Source organism: Taurulus bubalis, assembly GCF_910589615.1.
Source record: "Taurulus bubalis genome assembly, chromosome: 18".
Lineage (NCBI taxonomy): Eukaryota > Metazoa > Chordata > Actinopteri > Perciformes > Cottidae > Taurulus > Taurulus bubalis.
In genome coordinates this window covers 12,347,057-12,366,053 of record NC_136606.1, presented here as the reverse complement: position 1 = coordinate 12,366,053, position 18,997 = coordinate 12,347,057, and the positions used below count along the sequence as shown (strand labels likewise).

Sequence of the window (18,997 nt, the reverse complement as noted above, 5' to 3'; positions counted from 1 at the left end):
TCTGTGGCAAAGAACCAGGTCAAACCAGTGTGTTTAATTGAGAGGAAGACAAGTTTGTACTAAAGCAATCCACATACAATTTGAATGATACTCTATGTATGTCTCCCAGAAAATACATACACATTTATATATTTACTGCGTCTCAGTAAAAGATCTGTTCACAGCATGTACTCCAGTGTTTCTAAACTATATTGTCTACTATGAAAACTATATTTGCTTTATTTAAAATGATCCCCATTAGCTGATGCCAATTGCACCAGCTAATCTTCCTAAAGTCCAAAATCTATATACTCTGGTATTGCTCAGCAGCAGCGGTCCTGGCTCCCAGCAGGCTCCCAGGCTGGTGCATGAGGTCTACTATGTAGCGGCAGGGACCTGAAGAGCGCTCATTCGTGGAGGGATTCCTATTGAAGAAGAGTACCTCGTTCCAAGCCCGGTTGTACTCACCCCTTACAAGTGTGCAGCTCATCCCGATGCAATCAGCCAGACACTAAAAAGCAAGAGAGAGGAGACAGCTGGGATATTATGATTTGGATATAAGCGATGGATGGAATGGAGAGGGTTATAATAGCGGTACTTTAAGTGAAGGATGGGGAGAACTTATATAGAAGAGCTTTATAATAGTTTGTGAAAAGATGTGGGTGAAATGTAAAGTCTGCAAAGGAAGGGGTTGCAAGGGATAGCTATTTCAGTGGTACCTTGAAGAGAAGTGCCCTATGGCAGTAGATTCCCCTGTTGATCAAGCCGATGGGAACAACATTTGACTGAAGCTCAAACTTGAGCTCGCTGAGGTGCAGCACCCAGGAGAATTCGTGCAACTTCGCCATCTCCACAGCTCCGCCCATGGCTTCACTCACCAGCCTGGCATCCAAAACCATGTACACACAATCCATTAGCCAATGTATTACCCATTGTTTTGCATTCTCAAGGCTGGGATATGTCAAAAAGGCGGTTAAATGCCACTTGCCACACTTTGAGTTTCCAGGGTATGTTGTTTATTCGTTTCCCATGGTTCAAACATTGGTGGCCAATCATATAATCTGACATTATTCATAGACATCTCTGCATGTTGGTTATGTGTTGCATTAATCCGTTACCTGGCCAAGGCAGCCCACTGCTCTCGTTCATCCCTTAATAACATAATGGATTCTTTGGCCTCTTTAACTAGAACCTGCAAAGAGTCGTCATCCATCATCTTCCATGGTTTCTCTGTAGGAGACTCAGGCGGGGTCTCATCTTTCTGTTTGGCATCCTCTTTCTTCTTCCTGTATTGACAGACAGTTTATTAAAAATAATGAAAAATCCCCATACAATAAAGCAATAGTATCTTCTGTGTTTAAAATGTGTTAATGAATTACATAGATCTTTAACAAAATGAATCCAAGAATTCCACATTTGGAATTACCACCCTGTCCCAGTCTCGGCATAACTGTGTTTTCCCTGTTTCCCCCTCCAACTGTATGCATCCCTGATGGGAAAAGATGCAAGTGAGGGAAACATGGATGCAATTTTAGAGACTTGGGATGCACCCTGTGTTCCAAATTGCATATTTGCCCATATATACGCTTTGCGGAGGATTGTGGGTTGGAATAGCCAGAAAAGCATGCTGGTTGGATACTGCAATAGTTGATCAAATGCAGTGGGACAACCTGGTATATTTTGGGATACGACATATTACGTATTAGGACACACTAAATCTTTTTCTGGCATACTAAACAAGGTAGTACACTGTAAACCCGAATAAGTTACCAGAACTTAAAAAAATTGAGGCAATCGATTGCCTCAAATTGTTTAAGTTGATTAACTTAAAAGTCAAAAATGTTCAGAACTTAAAAGGTTGGATGACTTGCTACTTGTACCTTTTGAAAACAGTTAAATTAGAGTGCTCAATTAGCGCAACTCAAATATTTTCAGTTAATGTGACTTACAGTTTTCTGTTAAGGAAACTCAATAGTTTTCAGTTATTATGACTTAAAATTCCCAGTTTTAAATCACCACTGGAATAAGTTCACAGACCTTAAAAAAATAAGTACACAACCACACCATTTCATGTTAACCAAACTCAATGTTTATTAGTTTGTGTTGTCATTGTTTTAAGTACACATTAGTCAAACATTTTAAATTTGTTTACTTAAAAAGATGTGACTCGAAACTTAACATTTTTGAGGCAATTGATTTCCTTAAATACATTGAGTTTAAAAAACTCAATATAGCTAAAAGTCATGAACATCTGCTAGAACCGTATTTTCTTGCCCACTCCCTTTTAGCACACTCCAATATTACAATTAAATAAAAAAATAAATAATAAACATTTATAAATTAAAATAAATAGAACAAAAAATAATTTTAAAATATACTTAAGCAACATTAGATGATTCTAACATTTGATGCCTACAAAACCTCTTTGCTGCCTGGTAACAATTCCTGACAGAAAGCCTATACATGCCCTATCAAACTTAGACTGACAACCACCTAATGTAATCCACATGCGCCTTGTCAGGTCTCAGAAACAGAGACATATGCACTGGTCTGTTCAATATTGCTGTGCAGTGGCACTAATAACATGGAACAAATTAGATCTTAAATATATTGTAATCTGAGTAATCAAAACAAATAATACCAAAATGAAATTATTTTTCGTTACAGCTATAAAAGAAAAAATACTGTGTGCTTTTGGCTTCCTGGCTAATTCCTGAGTAATGCCGTGTTCACACCGGACGCGGCCCGAATTTGCGGCGCGACCAGATTACATGCAAAGTCAATCCACAGACGCGCCGCCCCGCGAAAAGGCGATTTATTTGCGGGGCGGCGCATCTGTGGATTGACTTTGCATGTAATCTGGTCGCGCCGCAAATTCGGGCCGCGTCCGGTGTGAACACGGCATAAGGCAACAGGGCAGCAATTTGGATGAAATTACGAACATTAAGAACATTTTCACTTAAAACTTTGAACTGGCCTTTTATAATGCTTTCCCTGCAGCCTTCTTTCAGATGAGTTTCTACATCATCAAGTCATTCTTGAGGATCTGCAACCTGGGTGACAGTTTACCACTTTCTAGACCAAGTAAAATCTTTTGAGTGAATTCAAAAGTGTTGGTCAGTGCTTTGGGGTAGCTGAGGTGTAGTGCATAGATAAATCCAAAGATTACCAGAAAGTCATCGCCAAGTCTGGGGAGGCTGACCATGGCATCACTTTCAATGATGACAGAGATTCTCACAGGGTGGTAGTAAACTGGACTTTTGTCATGGTCACTGATGACAGTAAGGAGGCCCACTGCAACACCATCAAGCTCTGGCTCATCAGACTCGTCCTGAATGAATGACAAAGAGATACTAATCACAAACTAACACATGGAACAGAACAGATTACATATAATGTATATTTCTTTAACCAAGTCCCATTGAAAACCAATACCTCTTTTACAAGACCCGAGTCTCATTGTAAGAGGGGAAAAACAAAAGATCCATGTAAACAGTTAATCAAAATACTAATATCTTATCACACGAATCAGCCAAATTGCCAGAGAATCTAAGTGGTGTGAGATAGACTGAAACCAAGCCATAGGACATTTACGGGAAAATGTTTAACTGAACATCTTATCTCTTGCCAATACAGTTCCTTTGTAGTGAGGAGAAAGAACACAGACCATACACAAAAACTGTATGGTTAGACTAAACAAAGGTAAGTCCTAAAAGATATTAGTATTTTGATGAACTGTTTACATAATACACAGTAGAATCTGGTAGTGATTTAAGGAGACTGACTGTGCAGGTTCTGAATAGTCCAGAAACGTCCTCGCGCAGATACACAGGAAGGGCGTGGAGAACAGTGGGGGGGGGGGAGGGGGTATGGAATAAGAATAATTCACATTCATTGGATTACCTGGTTTATTTATCACGTCTCCAGTTATCTTCCCTAACTTCTTGAAACTGAGAGATGCAAAGGCATAAACTGATCTGAAACTGAACAATTAAAAGCATTCAAAGAGTGTTGGTGGCATATCTGAACATTTGATTTATGCAGCTTACATGCAAGTCTCAATATCACCACCGTAAATTACTAGTTATTTAGGATTTACCATGCAGGTAATAACAATGTGCTTTTATATTTGCCACGGTATACATGTCTTCAATAACTTACTTAGCTTGACAAAACCTGTTTTCTGAAGCTTGGTGGCGTTAGCTCAGAACAATAGCCTAATCTTTATCTGCAACTGTGCAGAAATTCCAGGTTTACACAAAAATGAATAAACAGAATGACTTGCAAAAAAAACAAGAGAGATGCCAGAGATGCGAGTGACGGCAAGCTTGAGATGCAGAAACACCGGGCGCTACTCCTGGACCAGCCGAGAAGCACGGGACACCAGTATTTGACTTAACTAGCTTGTTTGACTGAAAAGAAGACCGTGGTTTTAAGTCCGAGATGCACCGTTCGGTTACGTTAGCTAGCGTACGTTCGTTAGCCGCCTTTTTCTCAGTCGAACAAGCTACTGGAATACTGTCCCCCGGGCTCCTCGGCTGGGTCTGATATGCACCTCCAAGTAACGTTAGCTAGCGCTAACCTACGTTCGTTAGCTAGAGTACGTTAGCACGTACATTAGCACGTAACAGTTACTACTTAGCTGCCGCTTGCATCTCTGAGTTCAAACCAGCCACCGCTGAAGTAGAGAGACAGACACAGGCAGAGAAGACTGAAGTCTCAGTAAGTGGAGCAGACGTAGTAATGTCACTCGCAAATCAAAGTCGGAATTTAAAAAAAAATTAAATTATTGTTTTACTTTTTCGAGGTTTGGCAACTGGCTGATTGTAACATAATTTAACTTCACACATTACATATATCAACTTATAAACACTTATGATTTCACTCACCTTGAAAACAGTCTGAGCCGATGATGACATGCAAGCCTGGTCCGAAAAGGGTGCAGGACGGAAGGAACGTCAACTTCGCCCGCCAAATCCCCATAATGCACTTCGATAACGGTCGCAAAAACGATCGATTATGATCGATTTTACTTATTTGGTGAAACACTTTGATTGTATTTTAGCATGTGCTATATAAATTAGGTTTATTTTTAAATCATCCCAATTTGAAACAATAGAAATACAGAAATAACATTCATAGCATGTAATTACTTAATTATATTAAGTTGTACTTAAATTATGTTTTTAAGTTATGCTTAAATTTTTTTTAAGTTATGCTTACATATACACAAAATAGTTCCATTTAATCTAAAATTACTTAGATTAATTAGTTAGTTAATTACTCAAAAAGGAAGACCATGTTACACCAACTTGACATAATTAAGTTAGTAGAACTTTTTCTAAAACTTTGAGTATACACTACTTAATCTATGTAATTACTTTGGACGTTCGGGTTTACAGTGTATGGGTCTGTGAGTCGCTCCTTTCCTGGCTCCTTCCTGGCTTGATTAACCACACCTGCCTTCCATCATGCTCATCACTGTGCAGTATATCAACCCTGGTTCTTCACTGACACTTTGCCAGATGGTTGTTGCAACCACAGTGAAAGGTTATCGCGGATGCTGTGTTTTATGCATTCAGGGTTATGTGTCCGTGCTGTTCATGTCATTGAACTTACCCTGTTTCCTAGTGTTTCCAGAATCATTACCCTCCAACGCCCCTGCCAGCCAGCCAGCCAGCCAGCCAACCTGCCGGCCAGCCAGCAGCCTTGTTACAATAGCCCAGAGCTATATCCACAGCTGCCCAGCTCAACCTCTCACTGTCCTCATCCTCCGTGCCTTCTTCTATAAATCCTTAATTTACTCCACATGCTCCACTGTTTCTTCGTTTGGGTCCACCCATTACCGATCGCGACAACAACCAGTATACGATTCGCAAAAGTAAGTGAAGATAAGTGAGTGTTTGATGAAACAGTAAGTATCCCCAGCCCTCACAGACACTCTCACCTTGATGCTCTGCGCTCTCCCTTGCTGCCTTGGCCTGTTTCTGATGGGTTGCTGTGCCTCTCTTCTGGCAGATCCACTGTCTCTCTGCCACAGAAGGATAAGGATTCAATATTTTATAAACTTTTGCACTGTTCTTCAAGTCTTCTTCTTCAGTTATTAGTATTTGTGTAAACTATTTAGTAATGCGTTTTTATGTATGTGTCAGAGAGATCCTAGTCTCTTAAATGTTTTTTTCCAATATCCAAGAGAATATATGCATTCAACACATGTAGAAACCCCATATGAGCCCACATGCATAAGTAACAACAACATGCTGCTGTCTTTCTTTTCTGCACATATTATTGTAATGTACAGACTTCACAAGAGCGTGTTCCTCTACTATTTTAAAATGATGGCCAAAACTATTTTAATTGTATGACTGCAAAACGTCCTGCTTCATCATCATGTCCTACTAGTCTACATTCTCATGTTCTTGAGATATCATGCAAACAAACCTGGTCAGAGTAATTCATCTATAAGTTATACAAAGCACAGTGTTTGACCAGGAGATAGAGGGAAAAAAAAATCTTAAATTAATTATTATTGCTTTATTAAGTTACAACGTTAAACTTGGGTCATACATGGCCATGGATGAGACCATGGACGAATTACATAACAGACTGCTTAAGAATTCCTGAGTGTATTTATGCTGAAGGAGGGCATGTTGGTAACGGGGTGGACCAGAGGTACCCTGAGGGGGAACTGCTCCCTTTGGCAAAGTTAATTAATCAAATGCTGGAAGCTTTTGGGAGCATTGTGTGTGTGTGTGTGTGTGTGTGTGTGTGTGTGTGTGTGTGTGTGTGTGTGTGTGTGTGTGTGTGTGTGTGTGTGTGTGTGTGTGTGTCTCAGTCAGCGTGCATGTGTATTATGTGCAGGCATCCTCATGGCTGTGCATGCATTTGCATGACTGTGTGTGTAAGTCCATTAGTCTAAACACAAAAGGCTCTTTTACTGTGAGTGTGTTGCATCTTAAAAAAATGGGGTCGTTTACCCTGACATTAACAGAGCACACTGAAGGCAACGGACAGAGGGGGAAAAGTAGACCACTGGATTGGAGCACACAAGGGGAGGGGGATAGTAATGGCACAGCCAGAATAAATTGTACCGACTACATGGTGTGGCTGGTAGTTTAGGAATCTTGCCAAGTCTCAGCCAATGCTCTACCAGCATCGGCGTGGTTGTTCTGGTTAGTTTCCCTCTCTGTAGTACTTGTTGTGTAAGAGGCCCAGTTAGCTGTCATATTAGATTTCCAAAAACCTCTGTTGGCTAAATTTTGCAGTTTTTTCTGGGTCGTAATCTGTGCATACAAATAAAAATAAAAAATGTATAGTTGTATTTTTTCAAGACTTAATGAATGAACGAAAATCAAGAAAACGTACTCTGATGCAGTATTGACAACAATGATGGGCTGTTGCTTGTTAACAGGCTGCTTGGAGAATTCCTCTAGAGTCAGAATCCTCTGACCTGCAGGGGCCTAACAGAGGGAGATAGACAAATAGATGTGGAGTGCAAGACATGTCAAACTATCCTTTGCGACAGTATGTTTTTTTAGATTTGACAACGGTTATTTATTTGAATTTGGCTCACATCCCTTTAAGTGACCTCTGTTTCACATCCATTTGAACAGTAGACATACATACACACACCTTCCCGGCGTCATAAAAGCCATCACTAATGACGTCAGTGGAGGCCAAATGACCTGTCAGGCTGTATTTGACAGACAAATTGAAGTTAAGCAGGTTGCTCATGGCCAACCTGCTGAAACTGCTTCTTCGATTCACTGATTGGTTGATTTCCTGAAGCAGTTCCAAGGCACTGAGACACACACAAACAGATAATCAGACATTGATGATGAATATAAAAATGCACACATTAACAAACACACGCACACATATAAACAAAATTACCAGTACTGTCTATCAGGGCCATACATAACACTGTCCTATACTGCCATCTACTGGCTATTTAAGAGACTCTAAATTGGCTTCATCAGTGTCTTACCCAAATTTGCACATCTCCACAGTGGTGGGCACATCACTGGCACAGACATTGATAGCCAAGCATGCATTGCGCAACACCTCCTTTTGATAGCTGTGCAGCAAATTGACCAGTGGGTGAAGGCCTCCTGCACTGAGTAGCTATGTACAAGGAGGGAATTTTAGGTGGTCAAGGACAGCATACAAACTATCCCTGGACAATTTATAACAACTTATTGTTTGTAATGAACATTGTGTTTTAGTTTTATACATCTAGCTGTGGGTTAAGAATAAAACCAGTAACAATAAAACCAGTATCAGTAACATAAACTGATATTTCCTTTATGCAAAACATCTCCAAATTGCATTGTCATTCGCAAATATGAGACGAAGGCAGGAGTCTAAACTCTCATTAGACACTCAAACACCAACCTCTGCCCTAGCTTCTATTTCGCAGACCAATTCCGCCAGGCACAGCGTGGAGTGGACCAGGACCTGTGTATCTGTGGACTTCAAGGGCTCCACCAGAGCTGGTATGGCTCCATGTGATATGATACTGCAGCGGATGACCACCTGTCCTGCCATGTTGGCAAGTGTGGCAGCCGCATTGGCCACCGTCCTGGGACAGCTTCCATACAGCTGCTGGACAAGGATCTCATGGCCTTCTGCCTCGTACACTGCACTGCAGATACCATAGAAATGGATTGGAGATTGACTGCAAACCTACAGAACTGACTATATGCAGTGTCATACATAACAAACTTGGAAAGTAGATCATGTGTGTGTAATTTGTGTGATGTCCGCAAATAAGTGGAGTTTCAGGGAAATCAAACATTAGGAGTAAGGCAGTGAGGGAATGATGCATCGGAGGTGGAGTTAAATTTCTGAACTGAAGGAGACAGTAATACTGAAATATGATGTCAGTGAGAGACGAAGGGTATTGGGATGATTTGTCAGGGGAATAAAAAGGTGGAAGATAAAATGGAGAAAGGGATAGAAGATAGGAAGAGATATTCAGTGAGTAAGAACCATGAGAAGAAAGATGACGCATTAAATAATTTGTGAAATTGCAGAGCGGAAGGCTGAACTTTAAAATACCACATCCTTCAAAGCCTCGGTTTTAGAAACTGCAAACTCATCACTTAATGTTTTACACATTGATAATTCATACTTTTCGGCATAGTCACTTAAAAGATCTTGAAACAGTTAATTGCCCACGTCCTTTTTGAGGAAATAACTATTTGCATTATGTAATAGGTTGGCTGTCACTCACAATGCGTTGAGCTTGTTGCTATGTGTGAGGTTACAAAGGGCCTGGGTTGCTGCCTCTCTCAGCAACAAACTGTCATCGCTCAGCAACTGCACAACTGCAGGGATACCACCTGAAACACACATCAATCCAACTCATTCACACTTCCTCGTGGTGAGTGTGTGGACGATAGGCGCTTGTGTGAATGTGCACGTATGTACCCAGTTCTCTGAAGCTGTTTTTGCTGTCCTGGTGGAAGCTCATGGCGGATACAGCCTGGCAGGTAGCTGTTTGCACGCTGATGTCCGCCACCGACAGAAGTTCTACAAGAGCGGTCTCCAAATTCTGCTCATGGAGCAGTTTGCGATTCTCAGCTACACGTGTGCGTGCACACACAATGAAACAAACACAGAACAACACACAGAATAACTGTTATACCCTTATGACTTCTAAACTTCTACAAAATATGATCTTTTATCTCCTTCTGTGCTTACAGGTCTGAGCCACCCTGGCGATGCATTTAACAGCGCTGGACTGGATATCCGGGATATTTGGGGTCAGAACAAATTCCATCAGCCTCGTCAATCCTCCACCCTCGTGGATCACCTGCAAACTCTCACTGTCCCTCATACAGTTAGTAACTACCTGTAAGGCCTCAGCATGAAGGTCTTTGAATTCCTGTAAGAAATTTAAAAAATAGATAGGAGACAAAAGATGTAGATGACACAGGCCATGAATAGGATAGAAAAGGCATTAAGAGTTAAGAAGTAATAATTCAAAGGGTACCATTTCCAGCTAATGGTGCAAATGCACTGCCACAGAGACAGTTGTGTCTGTCCATAGTTTGCCTTCTTGTTTAGTACAAGAAAGCAAAAAGTCAGGATAAAGACATACATAAGCATGTTACCAAACAAGAATGTTTGCTCGCTCTCTCTCTCTCTCTCTCTCTCTCTCTCTCTCTCTCTCTCTCTCTCTCTCTCTCTCTCTCTCTCTCTCTCTCTCCCTCTCTCTCTCTCTCTCTCTCGCACACAGACACACACCTACCATGTCACTGAGGATATCCATGAGCTTCTCAAATCCTTGCTCTTCCCTCAAGGTGGTGCGTGTATCTTTATCAGTGGTGATGTTCTGCAGTGTCTTTAAAGCCAAATGCTGAATGACAGGGAACTCCGACTTCAACAGATCCAGAAGTGGAGGAATCCCTCCCAACTCATGTACTGCCAGACGACTACCGCAGTCCTTCATGCATAAATTACAACACAGGGTATAAAAAAAGAACTATGAAACCATTTGAATTTCACCCATCCCAAAACTATATCTTACAAAACACACAGAGATGCTTTTAGTGGCTTTTGAGATATTGATAAATGTAACTTATATTTGTCTACAATGATAAACCTTATAACCACATAGCTTTGTGACCTCCTCCAGGCTGATGACTCACCTGAACCAGGTTAAAGATGATTTCTAGTGAGTTCTTCTTGACATCAGGGTCTGAACTGGATAGGAGCTGGATTAGAGGTGGCAGGCCCTTATTGTCAAAGATCTTGACTTTACAGACGAAGTCCACTGACAAAGAGGCCAGGCACAGTGTTGCAAACTCATGAACCACTAGATCTTCTTGAATAGGAGAGAAAATTGCATGGATTCCTTGTATTGTTATATCTATTTCTGAGTCTATTCATCTTGAATTTCAAATTACTCACCGTCAAGTGACAGTTTGTCAATGATTGATGGAATGACATCTATTTTTTTCAGAGCAATCCTTACATCACCTTTCAATAAAAAATATGAAACAAAGTTAATGATATAACTTATTTAGTGAGCAAACCCATCAGTCTGTAAGTCAACAAAACAATAATTTCTGGCCAGTTGACAAATCTCTAAGCACTCAATTGTCTGGCAAGCACATAGATGGTCAGGAAGTTGGTCTGTAAGTTAACCGGCCAGTCAAATCAATTGTACCGAAAGCCACCAAAAGACTCAAAATGCTCTTCTGCGTTGATTTTGTATGTTGTCTGACACACCGTTGTTGGCCATGATGCCCAAGGCCATGAAGGCGTTGCGTCTGACCAGCCTGTTGACGTGAGTGATGAGCTGACAGAGAGGCTCCAGGGCCCCCAGGCCCAACAGACAAACCCTGTTCTCATCTCCTAACAACAGGGGGAGAGCATGAGCAGGGAAATAAAGCACTGTTACAAACAGACATGAGCGCCTGTAGGCATTTATTATGTGCCAGTGAAGCAGTGAAGATAAACAGATTAGAAGCTAAACTAGGTGGTGTTCAGTTCACTATAGTAATATATATAGAATAGTATTGCATGTTGAACATTTCATTTCAGCTCTTCATATATAAAATATATACGTAACCAAGTGGTTTATAAGCATAGATTCGAATGAATTAGATAATAGTGTGGATATCATAGGAAATTAGCAGGAAACAAGATAAGACAGTGATCCGCCCCCGGTACATGTTGTGGTTTTCAGCTGCATAGTTGCTCACAAAAAAATAGCTGTGAGTAGTCTACTGCACCTTTTTCTGCAAATATGTGGATTGCTTCACAGGCTTTGACGAGGATGTCCTCCTCTGGGGAGCTCAGCAGCAGCACTATTGTTTCTGGAGTTTTGCCCTCAACGGATAGTGGCTCGAACTGTGAGTTTTAGGAGCGAGGGAGAGATGTAAATGCGTTATAATTTATATCCTGCCCTGGGGGGAATGGACACGAAACAAACAGACCTAGAAACACGTTTGCTAGCTTCTTCTCTTTCAAAGGGTGAAGATGAGAGGGCTTTCATTGGACTCTCACCGTGTCCTTGCATGGAGTTTCGCTCTCCTTCTTCCCTTTCTTTCCCATTCTGTGACCTAGAGAGAGTTCAACAATAGTTGTTAACCACGTGTCGTCCTTCTGCTCAATGCGATCAACACCACGACCTGCTGTCACATCTAAAGCTAGCTATATGCGGGCTAAACGACCAAGCTAACAAGCTGACAGCTTATAGCTCAGTCACATTAGCAGCGTTCACAAAATACGCGGAAAAACAAACAGGCTAACTTGCGGATCCCGAAGACTCGCCTATACTTCTCCAAGCTAAAGGACAAGTCCCAAATTACAGCCGTCTAAAAGGACCGGTCAGTAACGTGGAGATTGTGTGTTGTGAAGAGGGAGGTTGACACCACGTTGCTAGGCAACCCGTGCCACGTTGAGCTCATCAGTTGGTGAGGACGTCGCTCTGAACCCGCAGCTATGGCCGACAGTTTAATAATGGACCATTTTACTGACTTTATCGTAAAGGACTGGACACGGTTTGCGGATGTCAACATATTTGTTGGAAAGCCTGACATAGGCAAATTAAGTCAGGATTTGGAACCACGGTACAACGAACAGTGAAATGTTGAATTACATCATAAAAAAGTTGCAAAACACAACAAAATGAAGCCGAGAATAACAACAACAATGTGAGTCCTTGAAACAGACTGCCATCAGTTATCTTCCTGGGTTTGTCGATTGATAATCATATAACAAATTAATTTGCATAAATAGGTCGGCTTAATCCTCCATAAAAATTAAGGGGAGGGGGTGGGACAACCAAAAATCAAAAGTGTGTGTGTGTGTGTGTGTGTGCGTGCGTGTGTGTGTGTGTGTGTGTGTGTGTGTGTGTGTGTGTGTGTTGTGTGTGTGTGTGTGTGTGCGTGTGTGTGGGTGTGTGTGTGGGTGTGTGTGTGTGTGTGTGTGTGTGTGTGTGTGGGGGTTGAGGGTGGCGGTCTTGTCCTGCAGGTCATTGGAATATTGAGTTAAATGTGCATTAAGCAAATGAACAGATGTACAGCATCATCGCACTGAGGCGTCTTGCTCTGAGAGGCACTGACGCAGCGATGCCCGTGGGAACAGTACAGCATGCACCATGCACCAGACTGCCAAATGACCTCCACAGACATTACCTGGTGGTGTGCGACATTACCACCCTCCTGCCTGCCCTGAAATGCGGCTCAGATTAATCTAAACTATAGCAAGCCAAGGATGGGGGATGGTGGGGATGATGTACAGGTCTTACCTGCTAATGCATTACTATTATACGAGCTGCAAAAACACGCGCGTGACTATACGCATGCACGCTCAGTCATATATGGCCAATAGTCGTCCAGTGAATATACATTTCCACACTTAGAGAGGATGTATTTTGTATTCATTCATGACAAATTCATACTGACATTAAAAAAGACTGCTGTGTGCTATTAAAAAGTATTTTTTTTTTAAATACATAAAATACATAAAAGTAGCATAGGCCCGGTGGAGGGAGGGGGGTTGCAGCGAATCAGCGCCGCAGCGCGCAGCCTGTCACCTCCCCTCCGTCGAGCTGTCAGTCGACAGCAGCACACATGAACCTCGGCGCTGCAGGCGGAGCTGGTCACCCGTCGATTTACGTCTAGATAGCCGCTACTCGGCGTTTTGTTTTATTCAGGCGGGGCTCGAACATGACAGGATACTCCTCTGTCACCTCCGCGGACTAAGCACAAGCGCGTCAAGGAGGGCTGAGCCGCTATCCAGTGTTAGCTTGCAGGCTACGGAGAACCGGCTCTGCTTCGTGCAGTCGGTTGGCTTTACGTTACGTAGCCGACGAAGGTCGGAGGGACTCGCGTTAGCTGCTTGTCAAGAGCGGTCAGTTAGTCACTCGACGTCACGAATGTGTCATTTTTAATCATTTGCTTTAAGGCTGCACAGTAATTAGTGTTTCATTTGTGACTGAGTTGTGCATTTTTCCTCTTTTTTTTTTTCGTTTCATCTTTTTTACCTAATTTACCGTTTGATGTTTGCTAGCTAGCGCGCTATTCGGCTATGCTAACGCCAGCTCAGTGAGAGCTCGCATCATCATCATCATCACAGGGGTTTGCGGAGAGCTCGAGACTCGTCGAGGAAGGAAGAGAGGTGACTAATGATGTGGCCTGAGGGATGCGGCGGAGTGTCAGGCGAAGGGAAGCAGCAGTATTAGCTTGACCACGTCGTCTTTTCTTATAGTATTCCCTGTCGAGGTATAGCGCCATAAGCGTCAGCCAAACCGTCTGGGACGTTTACGTGAAGAGAAGGGATTTGGGGGGCACTTTGATTTTCCAGCTGGCTAAATGAATAGTATTGGTATTTCTGAGTCGTGAGCTAGTGGCCACTGTGCCAGCTTCAGGGGAGACACGGTCGAGACTACCGCACAGACTGCAACCGCCGACCAGTTTGCTTAAAGATGGCTTCAGCCAGCAGCATTGCCGCAGCTATTGCGAGCAAAACGAAGACCAAGAAAAAGCACTTCGTCGCTCAGAAAGTGAAGCTCTTCCGTGCCAGCGACCCTCTGCTCAGCGTGCTGATGTGGGGAGTCAACCATTCGGTGAGTCAGATCCGCCAATGTCTCAATGTGATCCACAGTTATGGCTCCCGCGACCTTTTTTTTAATAATATGTCACATAAAACCTCACTAGCTGTCAAATGTGAGTCCTTGTGTCGCTGCAGTCTATTGACACATGAGATGACAGCTGTCCAGCGGTCGGCTACATGGTTGTCAATGTAAATATGTCTGGCTTCTGGACTCGTACAGCAAATCATTATTTATGTTTCCTCTGTTAAGTTTTGCACAGTTGACGTTACTATTCGCATGTTATTAGTTTTGCATGATCTCGATGATGTATGCCCTTAAGGCTCTTGCACTGTGTGTGTGTGTGTGTGTGTGTGTGTGTGTGTGTGTGTGTGTGTGTGTGCGCGCGCGCGCGTGTGCGTGTGTGAGCAGCGAACTCGTCTTTGCCTTCCTGTTGTGCACATGTAGGATAAGCTGCTAGGGGTCTGTGTCATGAAAGAGCAGATCTTCCCATGCAAGACAGCTTATCTCTGCTCTCTGCTCTCTTTCCCTTCCTTTGCTGAATATTTGTGTTGGGCCAATACTCGTACGTTGGAGAGAGATAGAGAGAGCAAGCTTGGCAAGCAGAGGACATACAAATATATCTGGCTCCAAATTCTAAATATTAAACCTTTTACCAATGTTTTACAAACATTAACATCTATTACACACGGGGATGACAGCCAACAGAGGTATATAATCTGTGGTTCTTTTAGGTCCTTCGCTCTTGCAATCGTATTAATATATAGCCTCTCCTTCATCCTTTACTCAGCTTGTTCCTAATATTCACAACACGAGTATTACAGTAAAGCCAGCCTGTTTACAGAACGATTCATCTGTTTGAGGAGAACTTTGCAAAATGTAGAAAAAGAGATGGTACATAAATGTCTATCTATTCATGTTGGTAAGATATTGTTTATATATACTGCTTTCTTTCTCTTTATTGATACCTGTGTTTGCCCTGCTTGGTTTTGCTTCATGTCAGGTGGTTAACGGTATGAAACAGTGTAGCCCGCAGTGGCTGCTTTAGCAAAGTCATTCGTAATTCCACATCTCAGTAGTAATATACCTATTTTCACTAGTTCCCTCACAGATCAGGTCAGTTGCACATTTATATTGATTTTGTATTAAGTTAATGGGTCAGAGCAATACTATTTGGCCATCTGTCTAGAAGAGCCTGATTTATAGGTAAACACAGGGGATTGAAATTGCATAAACGCTTTGTGGAACCTAATTTAATGGCCACGGTAAACATCACCACAAAAGTGGGTTATGTCAAGGTTGTATACCAATTCATACTATTTCACCTTCATATATACGTTTATCCTTTGTTGGACATTCTTCTTAAAATGCACAATGTGTTACCAGTGACCACTGTTGTTAGATGATGTTAGACTGTTCCCTTTGACTTAGTAAATGATGTTACAGTGTTTGGCTCCTGCACCAGCACTTTGTGCTCAGATGATTTGGCCTCTTTGGAGCTCTGTTGGTTGTTTCCTGTTGCATAGACAGTGCGATTCGATTTTTAGCCTCCTGTGAAGCGTGGTAGTTTAGTGTGCCAAGACAGCTAAAAATCCAAAGCTTTTGGATAGCTTCTGTAAAGAGATCAGTCACCTGGCTGTGATGTTAATCTAGAGGCTGCAAACTAAGTAACCTTACTTAGTTTGCAGCTATGCAGTACTACTGTTTTAATCTTTCTGTTTTTGAATATCACTTGAAATGCTTCAGAAAGATGAACATTGGCCGTGGTTAACACTTGACTTTTCAATGGAACTTGTGTGATCTGATGAGCCAGATCAGAACTCACCTCTGTCTGCATATATGTGTCCACACTTGACACTTCAATTGGATCTGACGGATTGGATTGTGATTGGATATATGTTCTGGTTAAAGAAGCGGCTCTAAGAACGGAGGATGAACGCATTTCATTTCCTATAAATTCTTCACAATGTCCCCCGTTAATGTTGCTGCTTACTCTTCCTCATGCTGACCACACCTCACTGAGATTGGAGCTCAATGTGCGTCAGGCCACCTCGGCATGTGGTCTGGCTGATGATATCTCAATGTGAGCCAGTTCCGATATTGGAGCATACAGACATGACAATAATGTGTCCTGGCATGATCGGATGACAAAAGTCGCATTGAAAAGACAGGTGTAATGACGTCAATGCTCTGTCAAATATGATCCAGACTGTCGTGTAAGAAATCACACAAAAAAAGACCTCTCCCTTTCATGGTATATTTATATGCAGAGTCTGTCAAGACTGATAATGTTTTATTAAAACATTAAAATCTTAATTGAAAGATAAATGAATTGCCATAATTTAAATCATCTATGTGTTTGGCCATGCATGTCCAGTAGAGTGAGTAATCCAGGCTAATATCCTAAACATCCTCATGTCCAATGGGTTTCTGACTCTCAACCAGAAAAACCTTAACAAGTTTGTAGAATCTACATGTTCAAACTGTTCCCCTGGATTGCATAATAGAGCAGGGCTGCCGCCAGCACATTTCCTTCTTATGCCTTAAGCTACCTCCCCTGCTGTTTTTCTCACCACTTGATAAGGCACTATGTTTCTCATACCGTTGGCAACATAAAAATGGCATTCCTAGCCAGTTCACCAGATTGAGTCACTGAGTTGCTGCCTGGGAGTGTAAAAGTAGAAGTTTGTAAGTGTTATTGTAAGGTGACTTTACAGTATGCAAAGTAAACTAAACTTGTAAATAACAGGACACTGCAAAGGAATTAATAAAAGGGGAGGCCTGAGAATGCCAGTAGAGACATGCACATGTTCTGGAAAATGTAACCCCCAACCCTCTATATCCACTGTGGCCTGTCAGTCAAAAGCATCCAATCTGATGCCTCCTGAAAACCAGACAGTGTTGGTACTCTGGGAGCACAATGGTTAAACAACTAAAGCTGCTAAGAGGGAGGGGTAGTCAGGTACTTAAAACATTACAGTAGAGCTGTGGATATAGTATCGGTCTAATAAAGCAAAACATGTTAAGTAGAACGAGTCAAATAGTGCAAAGATGCATGAAAATAAATGAGACATTTATGTGGCCCAGGACATTCAGTGTACGTTCTCAAAATGATTATTGTGTAACAGCTGAGAAAAGCCAGGGATATGTGTTTTGAAATTGCTCTGTATTTCAAAAGGTGTGGCGGCTGAAAATACCCTTCACTGACAGGTAGCCAATTTTATTTTAATCCTAATACTCTCATCTCTCAGAGCCTAAATAGGTTACACAGCTCATGGCTTTACAGAAATGGATTTCAGTGGAAATCTGAGTTGTAACTACTGAAGCTTAGTGAGTGCAAAACCTTAAACAAACCAGAGTTTACGAAATCAATCTCAAACTCATTACAAAAGCATCTCCTGGTCTGCATGACATTATAAATGTAGAATAAGTCTTGTCTCGCTATGATCTATTTTTTGCTGCACTGAGTTCACACATTGTGATTTGGCTGCCTCAAAGTGTTTTTCTGTAAATGAGTCCTTCCCCCTTTATGGTATGCTTGTGAAACTAGCAGAATAACCATTCTCTCTCACTTGTGCTGAATATGTGCTGACATGAACAAAATAGACGCTAAGCACATATATAGCCCATAGGATTGCGAGCCACTTTCTCGAATTTGTAAAATGAATTGAGTCCTTGCATCATTATGTGTAACACTGTTGATTTTTTTTTAATAGATTTGTCACTGGCTAGAAAGTTGCATTTCTTTGTCCATAGAAACATTGAACTGTTTTCCATGGTCATTTGACTAGTAAAAAAGAAAATGGGGATTGGGATGGTGCCCAATTTCTTTTATGATTTTCTTCTCACTAGAGACTGTTTGTTACAAATGTCTCTTTAATGTCATGAAGTACAGTGCAAATGAAGGGACCTTTTGTTAGTATAAACTGAAAAGTGTGAGTTATCAAATAAGCAAAATAAAATGAACTTATCCGTTGATATTTCCAAGAGAACTTTGTATAATATAATATACGTCTGGCTTCCTCAGGTTTCTACTTTTAGTTGTTGTATGTGTCAGTCTTTACTTTCTGCACCTCCATTAAACCCTCCCCAACCTGCTGGTTCATTCACTATTTTTTGTCATAGACACTTTTTGTGTCATCCTGTCTATCTGGCTCACTTTTATACCCTGTCCCCTTTCTCTCTTCCCTCTCCCTGCTGTGTCCTGCCTCTCTGCCTGACTCAGAGTAGCTGTGTCTACTTCTGTGGATTGCATAAAAGGGAGATTCTATAAATATCTGCAGGAGTGACCCACAGCTAATATGTGTGATGATTATGGTGAGGAAAACAGAAAAGCTGGAGCCTCACATCCTTGCACCCTTAAGGAATGACAGATAGAAGGACTCAGAGAAGCATCTTGTGGTTTTATTCCAGCGTCTCCAAAAAAACGTAAAACAAGTGTGTATGTGT

At 41.8% G+C, this 18,997-nt stretch overlaps 1 protein-coding gene across 1 annotated transcript; it reads right to left on the bottom strand.

The window, feature by feature from the left end:
- Nucleotides 1–283: 283 nt before the first annotated feature.
- armc3 (armadillo repeat containing 3) lies at nt 284–12,045 on the bottom strand (the record flags this gene model as incomplete). Its single annotated transcript, XM_079234646.1, has 17 exons — nt 284–490; nt 699–861; nt 1,098–1,265; nt 5,927–6,010; nt 7,345–7,439; nt 7,612–7,780; nt 7,967–8,103; nt 8,374–8,623; nt 9,215–9,323; nt 9,412–9,564; nt 9,685–9,868; nt 10,235–10,429; nt 10,635–10,810; nt 10,897–10,965; nt 11,218–11,343; nt 11,724–11,841; nt 11,998–12,045. The coding sequence occupies 17 exons, from the start codon at nt 12,043–12,045 to the stop codon at nt 284–286; spliced, it is 2,451 nt and encodes an 816-aa protein (XP_079090772.1).
- Nucleotides 12,046–18,997: the final 6,952 nt, after the last annotated feature.